The 17,541-nt window shown below is 36.9% G+C and overlaps 1 protein-coding gene across 3 annotated transcripts in view; it reads right to left on the reverse strand.

Annotated features, from left to right (window-relative positions):
• The window catches only part of GRID2 (glutamate ionotropic receptor delta type subunit 2), a 1,531,999-nt gene that overhangs the window by 27,123 nt on the left and 1,487,335 nt on the right, over positions 1-17,541 (reverse strand). For 2 of the 3 annotated variants that reach the window (XM_050790431.1, XM_050790433.1), the window contains exon 15: positions 14,176-14,416. In XM_050790431.1, the coding sequence (XP_050646388.1) occupies positions 14,176-14,416 (241 nt within the window). Of the gene's footprint in view, positions 1-9,034; positions 11,517-14,175; positions 14,417-17,541 lie in introns of those variants that run through there. The other variant, XM_050790430.1, reaches the window with a different exon arrangement.

The following is a 17,541-nucleotide window of genomic DNA, read 5'->3' on the forward strand; positions in this document are numbered from 1 at the left end:
TACAAGAGGGACAAGAGCGGGCGTGCTGGTATTTGAGCAGTCTTTTCTATAGATTCTTATCTGGCAGAGTGTTTCTCTGAATCTGTTTGTGTTTTCTAAGCTCCTACGATGCTTCATCTGTATTCATCTTTTGTGACTTTTTATTTACCACTTGTAATACCACTTTCTGTATTACAAATATACGTAGCTACTGAGGACTAGTTGATTTTTATGGATCCCATAGTGTACAAACCTCTTACATCAGTAAGGGATATAGTAGGACCCTCTACCTCCATCTCGTCTTGATCCTGGAACAGCCCATTGAGGTGGAAAGCACATGGGTTTCTGAGTTAGAGAGATGTGAGTTTGAATTCTGGTTTGGTTGCTTACTAATTGTGTGAACTCAACCAGATTACTTAACTTTCCAGAGTCTTACTTTTGTTTTGTTTTAATCTGCTCAATTAGTATCAACAATAGCAAACTTACAGGGTTATTACGAGAATCAAGTGAAACACCTATGTAGTGCCTAGCACTGAGCCTGGCACCTGGTCAGCATGCCTTCCCTCCTCGAGGACAAACATTGAAGCAGAAATTAGTGACTTGCTTGTTCAGATGAGAAGGGGTTAAACTTCCCTAGACATGAAATAGTTCTCATTGAGGATATATGCCACATATTGTATTAATTGCAGTCCAGAAACATGTGCCTCTGCAAACTACTTTGAAAGTCTTACATTGTGTTGATATTTAGTGCAAAAGGTGTACATAATTAGTGTGCGAATCTCTTTTATAAGATAGATTAGTTGTGTGTGTGTGTATATGTGTGTAATTCATGGTTTATATTTTAAAAGCAAGGCTGTGAGGCAAGAGTACATAGTAAAGAATTATAATTTCAAATACTTGGGAAATCAGTTTTTAACAGTTATTTTAAATTTATAAAAATGCATATTACTTATTTCTTGTTTTATATTTGATATATGATATTTTTTTCTTAGAATTGGGATATCAGCTTTGACCTCTGAAGACTGAACCATGATTATGGCCTCAAAGTTGAAAGTTGGTTAAAGCCGGCAGACAAGATCCAGGACAAAATCTAAGTCATCTTTCTGATGGCATCTGCTTGGTGAAAGCTAACCTTTTAAAGTGTTAGAGGAATTGGTGTCGCAGGATTTGTGATGATGAGTATTTCAGACCTACCTCTTAGTCTCTTAGAGTACTCTTAACTGTGTTAGTGAATGCTTTCTGAACTCTCATGCTGAAACAGATTCGGAACTAAAACACACAATTACAGGCAAACAAACACAGTTCATTCCGTAGTTCTTGATTTGTAGTGTCAAGTATATTGGCTTGAACATAGCAGGTATTTTTAATGTTTGGGCTAATTTTATTTTGTTCCTTTTCTAAGACAAGCCTGTGTTTAGAAACATTTATTTTGGATTTCTATTCAGGTATGTCTGTCTGCTGCCTGGTTCTAGTGAGTCTAAATCACTAGAAGCCAAGGTCCTTAAGGACCTTGGAGACACTGGGCCTATTTCAAGATAGCGATTTGAATCACTGTGACCACGCTGAAGGGCAGTTCGGTCAATTCTGAGTATTCACCACGTGGGAAACATGATACATTTTGTGTAGGAGAAAGGGATGAGGCCTCTTCTGTACTATTTTGAAGAACCAGTAGAGAACTACTTTTAATACAATCCAAAGTCAATGGAAGGAAGAGTAATCTAACAATTAGACAAAGTTCGAATGCTATGACAGGCCTCAGAAAACATTTGACTTGAGATTTTGTTCATTTGTCAGTAATGTATTATCCAGAGGGTGAACGAAATCTTAACTGGAAGTCGAATGCAGTCAGACCTCTGGATCTGTGTGTTTCACATCTATGGATTCAACCAATCTCAGATAGAAAATATTCCGAAAAACACTCTGTACGAAACATGTACAGACATTTTTCTTGTCATTATTCCCTAAACTGTACAGTATGACAACTGTTTACATGGCATTTACATTGTATTAGATATTAGAGATAATCTAGAGGTGACTTAAATTTTACAGAATAATCTGCATATGTTATATGCATATATTATAGGCAAATACTACACCATTTTATATAAGGGTCCGGGCATCCTTGGATTTTGGTATCTGAGGGGGTCCTGGAGTCAACCCCCACTGACACTGAGGGACCAACTGCAAATGAAGAAATCAAAGCAGAGCTGCGGTAAGTGAAGCCCAGTGGGCCTCACCTCAGCCCAGTGGCATCCCCATACATCCTGAGTAAAAAAACCCTTGGGAATCTGGGGAGCACAGTTGAAAAATTATGGACTCTAGATGATCCCTCAGTTCCCCATCATTAGTTCAAAATTCATCATTCATGCTCCCAATGAAGGAAAACAAATAAACGATTCTCGATTCTATACTTTCTTCTCCCAAGCCCTCTAATTCAAAGAAAAAGTAAAATTAACAAACTAGATATTCTCCTGACTTTGCCACTTTTTGGGAAAATTATTTCCATCTTTCTGGCATCTGAATTTGAGAAATCGATCATCCTTGACTTGCTTTTCTCTTTTACACTCTATATTCAGTTAACCTTCAAGTTCTCGATTCTTCTTTCAACACCTATCTACTCTCTGTATCTTCTTTCTTTTCTAGACTACTTCAGAAGTTCAGCACATACCGAAATTATTGTCCAGCCCTTTTAATTGGCCTCTTTTTCTTCTTCATTTCATGTGATGAATCGCTACCAGTTTACTTATTCTAAACTGCCCCTCTAAGAGCCTGTTTCTCCCTTGGTTAAAAATCTTCAGTTTTTTCCCACTGCCACTGATGGAGGTTTTCACATATTCCATGGTTGTGAGCCTCTGTGAGCGTCAGCCCAGCTTCAGTACCTCTCTGATGGTTCAAGGACCAGCAACTGGCACTTCCATACCACTTTCCTATTTCACTCTACTTAAAATGGTAGCAAATATTTAGGATCAAAGCAGGGTGGGAAAGTGTTGGCAGTTATGATTCCAAGACTGATTTATATCTGACTTTGTGATCAGCCTGCTGGAACTAGTAAATGTCATTCTACTTTGTTCGAAACACTCCAGTGGTTTCCCAACCCAGGCAGAATAAAAGCCCAAATCTTCAGTGTTCTACAAAGCCTTGTAATGTGAGTCTTTTGTTATTTCTTCTCTCCCTTCTCCCATCACTCATTCTAATCCAGCTGAATTGATTGTCTTGCTATTCTTTAGACATGCCCAGGACATTCTCACCTCAGAGCCTTTATACTGGCTGTTCCCAAAGACTGGAATGTCCTTTCCCCAGACAGCAACATGACTAACTCCATTTACTCCCTCACTCCATTTAAAACTTCATTCAAATGTCAGCTAATCAGTCAGACCTCCTTTGACCACCTTACTTAAAATAGAAGATCCCCACTTCTGCTCTGGCCTTCCTGCTCCTTGCTCTTCTTTTGCTTTGTTTTCCTCTACATCACTTACACCTTCCAATAGACTAATCCTTCACTTACTTTCTGGCTTATTGTCTGTCTCCCTCAGTTAACTGTAAACTCCATGAGGGCATGAATTTCTGTCTTGCTTACCGGTGTATCCCCAACACACAGAGTAGTGTCTTGCACACAGCAGGACCTGAGTAAACATATGTTGAATACATGAATAAACAGGATGCAGCATTCTCTCTTGAGCTCAGCCTCCACGCATCCCACAATCTCACTCACACTTTGCCTTTTGCTGCTCTCTGACGCAAAGCCCATATTCCAGAGATCGTGGCCTATTGTGCCTGTGAACATTCTTCCCAACGCTTGTCCTATGGTTGCACTGTAACCCCCGGCACAAAAGCATCCTTCTGACCTTTCCACATTCTTGGTGATTAGGCTAATTTTCCACTTGTTCCATGAAACCATTCCAAACCTTGCAGCCTACATTATTCTTTTCCTCCTCTTATAGAATATTTTTTCTATACCACCAATTTGACAAATATACTCTTCAGCATGGTGTAATTTATATTCATGTATTCTGGTGTTATTTATACGATGAGTTTTTACTTCACTTTTCCAATGTTTATATTTTGTTTCTCCAACTTTGGAAGCTCTCTCAGGAGAAGCTGGGTGGCAGAGCTGCTCACAGGCAGAAATTCAGCCCAGTCACCCCCTCCGCCCGGCCACCATGAGGAAATGAGAGGATCAAAGCTTCAGTACACTGGAAGCATAGCTGGCCCAGGCACTTGCCTTGGTACCTCAGTTAGGAGAACTCTGCCTTAGGGTACGTGCTAATAGTAGGTGCTCAGAAAGTATTTGTTGGTGGACTGATTGATCTTATGTGGTTGTATTTTTCCCAACATTCTCCCTGAAGCCTTGCTAAAGTTTCTGTATCAGTACTAAACTCATTAAAAAGAAAAGAGAAAGAGACACAAATTGATGATTATGAAGTTATGAAGTAGGAATCTGAAACTTCATTTAATGATGAGAGAGACCTAATTAAAAATATTTATGATTGGTGATTGAGCCATGGGACACATCAAAAACTTTGGAGGCTGTAAATGTGAGAAGGGTTTTCATACATATAGTACTCAGTTTATGGTCATTTTTACTGTCTTTTCATGGAGAAATCTGAGTGAGTGAGAAATAAATTTAAAAATGTTTAGTCATACAGAATTACAATCTGAGAGTTCCAATTATATGTATATATTGCTGCACTGCTTATTTTTAATTTTAACTCCTAATAAGTTGATTTGGAAAAAAGAATTGTACTCATTAAAAAACATCATGTGTGAATAGAGTTTTGTATTACATACCTCATGTCAACTACGTCAATCAGGTATGTTCAAAGTTTTTTTGAAAAACGGTGTCTAGAGAAGTACTTGAGCATATTAGTTATTCAGTTACTATTTCCAGCACTAAAAAGTCAAATGATATAAGACTGGGCGTGGTGTAATCTCAGCACTTTGGGAGACTGAGACAGTCAGATCACTTGAGCTCCGGAGTTCAAGACCAGCCTGGACAACATGGTGAAATCCCATCTCTATTAAAAATACCAAAAATTCGCTGGGCGTGGTGGCGCATGCCTATAGTCCTAGCTACTTGGGAGGTTGAGGCACGAGAATTACCTAAGCCTAGGAGATGAAGGTTCCAGGGAGCCAAGATCGTACCACTGCACTCCAGTCTGGGTGACAGAGCGAGACTCTGTCTCAAAAAAAAAAAAAAAAAAAAAAAAAGCCAAATGAGATAAGTAGAACATATGGAACTTCTATTTGCAACTTAATTTTAGTGTACTTTTATTTCTAGCAATAAATCTTATACACAACATTTGTAAATATTAATAGAGGGTTAGCATTTAATTTTAAAGTCAACCTAATTTTGGAAAGGAATTAAATATTAACAATCAGATACCTTTTTACATAGTATGAAATAGATACTGATACTCTTGCCTCCAGGAAATAGCTGTGATCCTGAAAGCTTTAGATAACTTGAATTTTTGTAAATTGAATCTTATCTTATTACATATCAGATATCAGAAGAACTAATTCTTAAAGGCCTCCTACTATGAATCTTTTGTGTAGCGAATATGCAAGTTGTATTTGTTTATTTTTCAAATTCAGGGAGTTATGGGTTATCTTTGCATATACGTATCTATGTGCGTTTAAAAAATAATATTGATGTCCAATTTTTAAAAATTAAAAACAGCCACTTAAGTAGGCTACTTAATTCCTAAGCTTTTTCAGTAGCAGCAATTTAATAATAAAATATAACAACTTAAAAATTAAAGTTTGCTTTCTACTCATATCTCAAATCTTGTAACTGGCAAAATATTTATTAAAAGCAATGTTTGTCATCCCTTCTCTGGTTCTGACACTGTATCATTCTTTGTTTTTGTGACATATGTTTCTCCTTGGAAAGCAGCTGTTACGAAAGTTTAATTCGTTTTTAATTAACGAGAATTAATGTCCTGAAAATTTTGTGAGTTTTCAACCACATCATGAATAGTTCGAGACTGTTGAAATGTGTTGCTTATTCCAAGGTAGGAATGTATGGGGTTTCTCCGAAAGAAAACCGGGTCCTCCTTCCTCATGAAGACTAGGCAAGCTATGTCTATACTATGAGGTAGGTAATATGTTCAAATAGCACAGCTAGTTTCTCTTCTTCATTCTGAAGAAATTCTAGGAACTATGATACAAAATTAGTCAAAAGATGTCACTGAGTCCTAAATTGTAGCAAGTCAAGATAGAGCCCTTCCATAGGAAAAAAATTTCTCAAATTTGAACAATTTTTGTTTTGTCATCAATATTACATGGAAACAAAGCAAATGGATACTATTGAAAAAATAAGAATTTGAAAAACTCAGGTGAAGAAATGAGAGATAGTTCCTTGATCTGTTTCTATCCCAGTGGTAGGCTGAATCATTATGTGCTTTAACTGTTCCATGCCACTGTGCGGCTGTATAAAATGAAGCAAAACCATGAGGTTTCTAGTCTCCTGGAGGTTAAGTGTGGGTTGGAGGCTATCATCATGGTGGGCAGCCTGAAGAATACTTTACATTCATTGGGTTTATGGGCCACACTGCATCCTGTATTTTAGAAGACAGGAAAGGTAGCACGGAGTTTTAGTTGCAGTACGAAAAAGAGCCTGAATAAGATTTACTATGTTTTGTCCTGTTGAGGCAAGTTGAAACATTGCAGAGCTTGAACTGTTATGACTCATTAGATTTGCAGGGATAGAAAAGGAGTTACTATGGTCTACATTATTCTGATGAGGACACCTACGGGTAGGAGTCAGTCTCTGAATGGTATGCAGGTATCAATAAGGATGAAGGGTTAGATAGTAATTTTCCGTGGCTTATAGGAATTTTCACATTTTTGAAAATTTGGCTTCATGATCTGGCATGTTGGTAAATTTTCAAATCTTCTTTGAGGAGGTGGTCTGAACCAAGAAGACAGTTTCAGTTGGTGCTTGAGAGCTACTAAGATGAATTGCTCTAGTCAGTCACCCAACCAAGAAGACTGTACTGGTTTGGGGTGACTCATTCTGTAACATAGCCTCCGTATTCTGAATGTTGATACGGAGCCAGGAAAGAGATGAGTGTTGGAACACACCCAGACCCATTCCTAAACATTCATTTCTGCCATGCCCAGCTGCTTAGCACAGTGGCTTTCAAAATAATAGGTTCTCTGTTAACACTAGTAGAATTGAATTACATCTATCAAATCTTCTATAAATTACAGCTTTATTGCCTGCCTTTTCAGTGTCAGATAAGTAATTTCTACCTAGGGAAGCTCACATATGCTGCCTCATAAGAGGGTATCTTGTGAAATATTTGTTGACAGGTTGTCTACCAAATTTCATTGAAATGATAATTATGGCCATAGCTGTTAATCATTTATTAATATTTGGTCATGAGGGTTGGCTATAAGATTTGTTTTTTGTAAGAAAAGTACTCTAGAAGGAAGCCAAATTTTAGTGAGTTCATTGTACTTTATCAGTCATCATGACATTTATATTTAAGGATAAAAACCTATGTTTACTGGCACATAATCTCTTCTCTGCATGATTTACTATACTCATAATCCAGAATGTGTTTCACCATTGGAAAATTCTGATTATAAAACAGTAATAACTTGTTATTCAATTGTGTGGTTTAGAAGTATCATGCAGGGTAAATGGATCTTCCCATTTTTTTTATTTAAATTGATGAAGCAAAGTACCATTCGGTAAAGTCTATTTTTAAAAGTATTTATTCAGTTGACAGCCAATCCCAAACTAAAAGAGATGAAAAATAACATGATTACGAACATGACAAATTGCCTGTAGTTTAATGGTATGAGGAAGAAGGCAGTCTTATAACTTTAAGTATGTATGATTAAACCCAAACCTGTGCATAAGTTCTGATGTGGAACAGTGATACCAGATATCTTAATGATTCGCCAGTGGGTTAAATTGGACATTTGAGTAGAATAAAAGTATGTGGATGTAAGGTATTTTGTCTTGTAGTGAAATAACCAGGTTGGTCTAAGTGTTGCAAACCAGGACAAACAATGGGCCAAAAAAACAAGTGCAGACAGAAACAGGAACTGACCTTAGTTTTGCCGCTAGCTATGGCTCTGGGTAAATAACCTGAGGTACTCACTTTCCCACTTGTAAAAGTGGAATCAGATGATCTATGTGTCCCAAACAAGGAAGGAAGGATCTTAGAGATTTGTAGCCTAGGCTTGGTGACAGGAGAAGGTGGAGCCTATATTTACAGTCCATGAGGACCTATGTTGGTGTGATTGAAGGGTGGCAGAGTTTTAAAAAAGAAGACCCAGTTTACATTTTAGGTTGTCAAACATTTGGGCATATCACAGCATCTTAGTATCTTATGTTCCCTGATTTGTAAAATGAGGTCAATAGTCTAGATCTCTAAAATTCCTCTTAGTTCCAAAATTCAAAGAATTATTTTGGATGGAACTTTAGAACAATCGAGAACTATTTTTTTTTTTTTTTTTTTTTACTAAATTATGTTTTCAAAATACATTTTCAGATACATATCCCTTAGGTGTGTTAGATGCTGGAATAATTAAATATTGTTCAAATGCAGGGAAATTATTATAAATAATCTTAGAGCCTAAATTAATTCCCAAATTAATAGATTCAACATGATGAATAGTTCTCTAGCAAAGCATTTTTTAAGAAATAAATCCTAAGTTTAATAATTACCCTTAATTTTCTTTTCTTTCTTATTTTTTTTGATGTAACACACCCTCACCCTGATATTATCATGCTTGCATTGCTTATATGAAACAGGATAAATCTTTCCCAAAAAAGTGCTCACAGAGACATTCACAGAGAAAAACAAATATATTGTTGTTTCAAATAGTTTCAAATAGCAGAAAGGCAGTCACTGGTTTAGGACATCACTTAGTAATGTTTTAGAGAGCCACTCATTTTGGCATGGTTCTGCTAGTAAAACTTAATGTGATTTATGCTTTAATTAACTCAAGATAAATTTTTAGAAAAATTTAGTTCAATCTGTGAGAGAGTAAACATTTTCAAATCTTACAGTTAAGACTTCAATAGTATGAGAGCAAGTTTAGAAAACATTTTTATTAGACAAATTATTTAGACAAATTATACACAGAAAGCTCTGTCACTCATAACTGAGGCCTCCAAAAATGTTTTGTGTGTTTGTATAATAGGCGATACATCAAAATAAGCCTATTTTAAATATTGTACATGGTTAACAGTTTGTTGATAGCTAAAATCACTGCAACATCTGGTATGTCCCTATATAGCTTGTTGTAAAGATTTTTTTGTTTTAAAATCAGAGTTGTAAATGAGATCATGAATGTTACAAGGGAAAACAAGTTGTGCATGCACTTAGGTACTTGTTACCCTGGAAACAAAATGGTTTTTGCATGATGAGAAATTTTTCTGCCTTACACAGTAGACAATATTTGAAGATTTAGTACAAAACAGTGACAATACAAGATGCTCCCCAGAACAGAATTAGCATCAAAATATAATATATCTTAAGAATATACCTTTTAATTTCTCCTAAAGCAAATCACATAGGTTGATTCCTATATCAATCCTAGCCACAGAATGAATTAGATTAAAGTAAGTGTATGGCTGCGTAAAAACACAGAATAAGTTCTTGTTTCCTACTTACCACATTTTAATTTAAGGATTACAAACAAAGTTCATCCTACATTTCTAACAAGTAAGAATGCTACTTTAAAAGGGTTGTGCACAAAGAGGCACTGTTTTTGCTGTCATCCTTCTATATACTTGGCACTAATGTAAAAAATACATAACTCCTCCAAATAGAACTAAATAAAAAAGGGGGTTGAGTTGAGAGCCCATTATGGTTATTATGTTTTCTTCTTTAGGATAATAAATGACAGTAATTTAAGGCCACATCAATAGTTCTTAAGGGCTCCCACCCCTCCCCAAATATCATAATTGTATTGATTGACTTGCTGCTTTGGAAGAGGATTATTAACCTTCAATGATCTATGTTTCAACTCTCCTAGAGCTCTATGTGCTGTTGTGGATGTGGTTCAGCTAATAGCATTTTTCATTTAGATAATTAATTAAAAGTAAAATTATCAAGGTTAGCTTTATACACTGCTGAATAACAAATGCGAAACCTATTCAAATGAGTTACATCTAGGAACAAATATTAAATTGCCCTGGATGCTTTAATAACAAAAGTATAAAATATTTTCTGTTGGCAAACAATGCGAGTCAGAATAACATTAAAGCAACCTGCCTTTTCTAACTGAAAAGAACCCCTGCACTATACATAGTTCCTGTATACAATACTTTTGTTTAAACTAAAGCTTTATTAAATGAATTGCAATAGCAATGGCCGCCTTTTTATATATATATACACATTATATAGGTGCATATATATGTATATATATGAAATACTAATTTATTTAACACAATAGAGGCTTCTGCCATATGATAAAGTTTACTGTACATAAGAAAAAACTTTTAATACTGTACAATCACATAAAGGTCATATGCACTGTTGCAGTGCAAGAGTAGTTTTAACTGTAGTCTTGACTGGCATATTAATGGCTTTTTTGTAATCCTACAAAATTGCATTCTCATCTTATGTGGCCTGAATGGTCTTTAAATTGTTTTATAAACACTGCAGGGGTTGCCTTTGGTCCACAGTTAAAGGACACTCAACAGCAGTGGAGCATTGTATGGATGCAGCAGAAGAATGTAAAAAGACTGAAGTTATTGCAATTGTATTTCTAAAAATAGAGAAATGTTACAGAAGAGGCCTTTATGTAAAATTAATCCTGCATATACTTTTAGTATACTCAGTGCACATTTCCTATACTTGATGTACAGTATATGAAAAGCAGACTAATAGGATCCTAGTACACTACCTTCTTGGGGAACAAGTTGAGTAATGAAAAAAAGTGGAGGAAAATGTACAGGAAGGGAGGGGAAAAGAGAGAAAATAATAGAGGAGAGAGGAGAGGGAGAAGGTGGGAGGAAAATACTAGAATTGTTACTAATAATCCTGATCTTTTTTTTAACGTTACATCCATGTTAGTCCCACAATATTACAGTTGCTCCTTGCAAAGGGAGTCCTAAAAAAGAAACAGTGAAGAGATTTGTTTGATGCTCATATGGAGGTGCCTCGGTCTGGATCATTACCCAGATTGAGCCCCAGGGTAGGAGTTGGTTGATAAGGAATAGATGACATTGTTTTTATAGGACTCCTGAAAAAGCCCCCATTAGGTGCCCTGTGCCTAAAAGGGCCAGTTCGGTGCTCAGGCACGTTGCCAAAAGTGAAACCAGAAGCAGCTTTAGCTGACAGTGTGCGGCTAAGAGTCTGGATCTGCTCTGGGATAAAGGTTGTTGTGGTAATATGAGTGTTCCTGAAATCACTGATTTGCTCCAGTGCTTGTCGTGTTGGCAAAGTGTCAATGTCCAGAGGGGTCAAATCAATTGACGAGGTGGAAAACTGTTTATGGGGGCTGTCGTCATCTGTGCACAAGCTATTTACACGTCTATGGAGGTGCTCCAGGTCAATTTCCTTGTCATCCTGGAGATGAAGAAAAAGAAAATAAGGTTCTCATCAGTACTAGCTTTGATGGTTAAAAAAAAAAAAAAAAAAAAAAAAAAGTAGTTCAGCAAACATGTAATTAACTGAACTTTGTGGTTTATTCATTTAACAAATATTTATTGAGCACCTAGTATGAGCCAGGCACTGTGCTAGTTTCTGGGGGTTCCAATTCTGAGATAAGGTTATCTATAATAAATATTTTTCTTGCAGTAAAGGTTTTAAAGTGATCATATGCCACATGCAACTACAAAGATATGGAAGCAGTTGATGGGTGATTGCCATTCTATGAAAGACAGGCCCAGGCAAAATTGTACCAATAGAAATTACGGTTTTGGCAACTCTAACCCCACCTCTTCTTTATACATGCTTCCTCCTTTTTCAGGGTGTCTCATTCCAAGTTAAATTTTTGTTCCTTTCAACCACTTACTCCTAACCTTAAGTTTCCATTCTTGAAAGAAAATGATATAGTCAGCTATTTCATACTAAAGTGTTAGTGACTGTTAAAGTGTTATTTCTTGTAAGCCAAGGATATGTGAGATTGTTGAGAGAGAGCAATACTCAACACAAAATAATTTCTAATTGAGGGATTTTATGCACTCAAGGTATCTAGCACCTGAATCAGTGAATATTGTGAAGTCAGTGAGATATTTAGGGACCCCTTCAAGTTAGGGCATGGGAGTGATAGCTTTAGTTTAGGGCCAGCTTTACGCTAACTGACCTCAAAACCAAAGACGCTTTAAGCTATGCTAATGGCGTCTTGGTAAGAAGGCAGTTAATAAACAAAAATATAACTAAAATCTCAGATTTTTGGAATTGAAACCAATTTATAAATTCCTTATAATTTTCACTAAAAGTGAGTATTAAAGATTTGAGAAATAAATATTTCTCAAAATTTGAGAAATAAAACTGGAAGGAAATAAAATTTTCCTTGTTATTAGTCTTATTTATAGCCAAACTCAATAAATTAAATTTATGAGAATTTAAAATATCTATTAATCATAAGAGGAGAAAATATTTTTTCATAGGACCTGGATTAGCTGTCACAAGTTAGAATGGAGTATGTATTTTTTCCATTATGCTGTTATAGTGCTCCTCAGTGAAAAATATTTTGATGTGCATCACTGTTTTTCCTTCTCCCCCTTCTCATTTCAAAATTCAATAAAAAATATCCATTTATGCAATATTATCACTGAGACTTTAGAGGATTGAGACATATAATTTTGTGGTTCCCACAGCAACTGTAATGTAGTCATCCATCAACAGATATAATAATGCAAAATTTTAATGTCATGTATAGTAATTCAAAATATAAGGAGCTTGGGGAGTCCTCACTTTCCAGATTTTTAAAAATATGAAGTCTCAGCTATAATGTTGCATTAATGTGGTCTTTTGCATTGAATCAATGTCAACAGAGATACCAGAAGCTTATTCCACAAAGAAAATGCTACAATAAGACTTGATTAATTTATAATTCATTCTTCAAATATTTAGAATGTATGCTCATTCACACAGGTAGGAAGCTAAAATTCGTCTTCGCTAAAGCCAAGCTTTTCCTTATGAATGATGCTGATCAATTTTGCATATAAGGTGATAAGAAGGAATCCTTCCACTACTTTTGAAATCACCCTGTTTGAAAAAAATACATTAACATGCAACAATTCATATGCAAATGAGAAGTCGTATTTATTGTGCATTAAAGCAGATCCTTTCAGGATTCGCCTCAGGCATCAGTTAGTCAGCCAAGTTCTAGCTATAGAAAGTTTAAAACTTTCTTTGAAGCTATCCATCAAATCAAATCGTTTAGCAAATTCAGATTGGTTTTTGTTTCAATTTGTGAAGCTTTAGTGAATATGACCTCATTAGTTAAAACATTTTCACCTCATTGGTCCAATGGAAATAAGATAAATGAATCAAGATTTAACTTCAGATTTTCTTTAATTTATAAGTCTTATACTTCATGATGAAAACAACACTCAGGCCACTACAAGAGAGATATGTGTAATTCTGTAATTATTCTTTCAGATAGCGAGATAAAATTTAATATGGCCCTGATGTTAAGCTGGCTCCAGAGTAAAGGAGAAAAATTGAAATTTGGATGTTTCCATGATGTGGATTTTGGATTTGATAAGCTTGGGGCCATCGAAGAGCTTCTGTCAATCTACATGAGTAGAGAAGGAGGCAGTCTAGTGGTGAAGAGAAAATTCGGATCATTTTTATTATAGTATTGTATTTTTGGGGGGCTAATCTTAGAGACACAAGGAATTTACTTACAAGTTAAACACCTAAGTGAAATAAAGTGGTAAGTATCTCTGTGAACTGGTCAAAGGAATCATGCATGGCCTTTAAAAATCATTGAATTAAAATCTATTCTGAGATTTGAGAGAATTTCAAAGCCCATTATGGTATATGAAATTCTAAGTCTTTCAAACACTATAGTCTCCTCTTTACTGATCTAGGGATAGCCTAAAATGGAAATTGATATTGATCTTACCAATTTTTATATTTCACAACTTTATTTTTAATTTTCAAAGAAGAAACAAGGACCACCCCCAACCCATTATCCTCCCTGGGTTCATCCTCCCTGGAAATACAGCCTGCTTGTTGATTTAATTTAGAGCCAAAGCTCTCAATCAAGTACCTCTTTTGATGGAACCCGGGAGCCTTTCCTCTTGTTCCACCACGTCTCCAGCATGGCTATGAAGCAGGAGAGGACAATTCCAGCAGCCAGGATACAAAAGACCCCTGCAAAGCTCTTTATGTCCAGGGCGCCTCCTTTCTGCTTTGTGTCCACTGAGGAGTACAGGTCACACTGGCCATTCTTAGGCCACCATTTGTGCTTCAGGATGTCCATGTCACCATTCTGCTGAAGCTCCAGGATCCTTGGGATAAAGAACATAAGCGCGTGTTATTACAGACATAGTTATTGCCCTTGTTCACAACACATCCATTTATAATCCCACCTCTGTAGGATGGTGGCTGTCAAGGGGAAATGAATATATAGATCTGCTTGTAGATGGAGTGCTAGGAAATGGAAAGTCATCATTGCGTTGATTCTACAGACAGCATTGCACCACAATGCTTTCCTCTCTCTCTTCACCCATCCCGCCCTCCCAGCTTCCTCTCTGCTTTTCTTCCTATTCTTCTTCTTCTGGTTCCATCCTGTAATTCTAAATATTTTCCTCCTGGTTTGCTGCAGTGTGTTTTTACAATCATATTTCAGAGGCACTGTTTTTATACACTTTCAAGTTGCTGCAGTTCTGTGTCCCTTTCCTGCATCCAGAATGATACTCTGGATCTTAATGCTTTTATGAAGAACGTTTTGCTGCTTAGAGCAAGATGCTGGCATAATGTCATCCAGCATATGCTACACACAAAGAAATTCAATTAAGAAGACCTATTATTTAACACAGTGTGAGAGAAAGCCTTGGGACAAGTTTCAAGTTGATAAAATCCATCTCTTTTGGTTTTTCGCACAACTCATCTAGTTTCCTTTTTAATGCCAAAGGGGAAGTAATCTTACCTTGGAAAACAAGAAGAAAGCTGACCAGAGGCTTTCAGAAGTAGTTAAATTCAAATAGGAAAAACCCTCTTCTTTTTCTTCTGCCTCTTCTTTTTCCCCTCCCCAGAGTCTGAGGGTAGCTGCAGACTGCAGCTTTTTAAAGCATGTTTTTTCATACAGGAATTATTCTCAATTCCCAGTGCTTCTTAGGCTCTACCTGAGGCCAGCCTAGCTGTGGCCCTCCTCCAGCTATGCCCTTTTTCACAGGGTAAGGAAGACGAGGCCAAGGCTGTGTGCCTGCTCAGAGTGTGCATCGTCCTCTGGGTTCCCTGGAATTCCCTGGTCAAACAGCTTAGTGCTTCCAGGGCCTGCTAGGCCTATTCCCAGGGTTGTCCTCCTGGCAGAAGCTCTTACATCCATGGGTGCACCATAGTTCTATAGGGTAGAGTTTGTAGAGAGTGTGGACAGAGCTCAGATGAGTGAGCTCAGGTGCATAAAGCCTTGGGTAGGAGACACTTCAGTGTGCAAGATGGAGCTGCAGGTGGAAAGAGAGGGCCCCAGAGCCCTGTGCTCCTGGGTCAGTGCAGACCTCCTGGCTAGTCACATACAAACCTGAACCTGGCCTCCTAGGGGTTATGAAGGTATATTTGTCCAGATAAAAACATAGAATATATTATATCTAACGGGTTTCAGTTTAATGTGTAATTTTTACATGTCTAGACTTAGGGTATGTGAACCTACATTTGTACTCTTGCCCAAGGTCTTGGATTATTTTGGGTGAGACTGATTAAAACTTAAGAGAGAAGAATGGAGTTTCAGTGACCTTTTTACCTGTTTCATGTCATCCATGTGGCTAGAAGAACAGGCAACATGATAGAGGAAAGAAGATTCTGGGCATTGGAAGTGGGGTCAGTGTTGAATCTGAGTTAAACAAGAGTGAGACCAGCCCTCACGGCTCTGGTGGAGGGTTGGTCTCACGTCCCTGTCATCTCTGCCAGACGTTCCCACAGCCTCAGCTCTGGTGCCCTGTGCCAGCACTCCAGGACTGAGACTGTACTGAAACCTCCCCCGCAACCTGGACCTTTTCTCCTTGCTTCCTATGAAATGTATCTGTCTAGAGTGTTGCTCTAGAAGAGCAACTAATTTGATTAACTGAATTTACCAAAATGATTATAAATATTAATGGGTTATATGTCACCCTTATTTCAGCTTCCATTCCAGAAAAAGCCATTTGCATTTCCAGAATTTCCAAAAGTGCATTTCACAGCAAACCAGTACCTAGAAAGCCTCTGTAAAAAGAAAAAGGGCCTTGTGGTTATTAATTCCAGGAAACACACTCTTGGAAATTTACAAAGATGCCAGCCTATTAAAGACTCTCAGAAGACCAGCAGAAAAGAAAACTTCATGATTTTGTTTAATTCAGCATTTCCCAAACTTATGACTTTCATTCCCCTTCCCTCATTTTGCTCTCCAAGTAACAGGTTTAAGAAATATACATGAGAAACAATCTCTTGATCCAAAGAAGCAACTACTTGTAGAAATTTCCAGCACTGTGTTAGGCAACACACAAAGATGTAATCATGGATCAAAATTACTTTCTTGGCCTATTTAAATGAATATCATTTAAATGATGTTGGCATTGCTAATCGATAAGTATAAAGCTTCAGTTATGCAAGAGGGAAAAGTTCTAGAAAACTACTGTACAACATTGTACCTATAGTTAACAATACTGTGTTGTACATTAAAAATTTTGTTAGTAGAATAGCACCCATGTTAAGCATTCTTACTGTAATAATAAAAAATAATGGCACATTCCTTAAAGGCTCTAGGTAGTCAGAGCACCATTGAATATGTTGGAGGAAAAATTTAATCATCTTTGAACAAATAATTCTTCTTAAATTTGAGTTTATAAGTACTTGTAGATATAAAAGGCAACCACAGCAACATTTGCTTAATGATAATACAGCTGGGCACAAAATGAGATCCCATTTCCCTGCTCTCCTATTTGCATCACACCATATTGGTCAATAGTTGTGTGATATGGTTTGACTCTCTGTCCCCATACGCATCTCACCTTGTAATAATCTCCACGTGTCAAGTGCAGGACTGGGTGGAGATAATTGAATCATAGGGGTGGTTTCCCTCATGCCGTTCTTGTGATACTGAGTGAGTCTCATGAGATCTGATGGTTTTATAAGGGGCTTTCCCTTTGCTCGGCATTCATTCTCTCTCCTGCTGCCTTGTGAAGAGGTGCCTTTCACCATGACTGTAAGTTTCCTGAGGCCTCCTCAGCCATGGGGAACTGTGAGTCAATTAAACTTCTTTCTTTATAAATTATCCAGTCTTGGGTATTTCTTTCAGTAAGAGAATGAACTAATACACTGTGAAAGTGTAAGAATTTTCTTTCATAGCACTTACCATTATTTATAATTACTGGATTAGTCTGTTCCATTTTCTAGAGTGTGTACTCATCATCCTCCATATTGCCTACTACAGAGCAGGTGC

This window comes from Macaca thibetana, chromosome 5 (assembly GCF_024542745.1).
Source record: "Macaca thibetana thibetana isolate TM-01 chromosome 5, ASM2454274v1, whole genome shotgun sequence".
NCBI lineage: Eukaryota > Metazoa > Chordata > Mammalia > Primates > Cercopithecidae > Macaca > Macaca thibetana.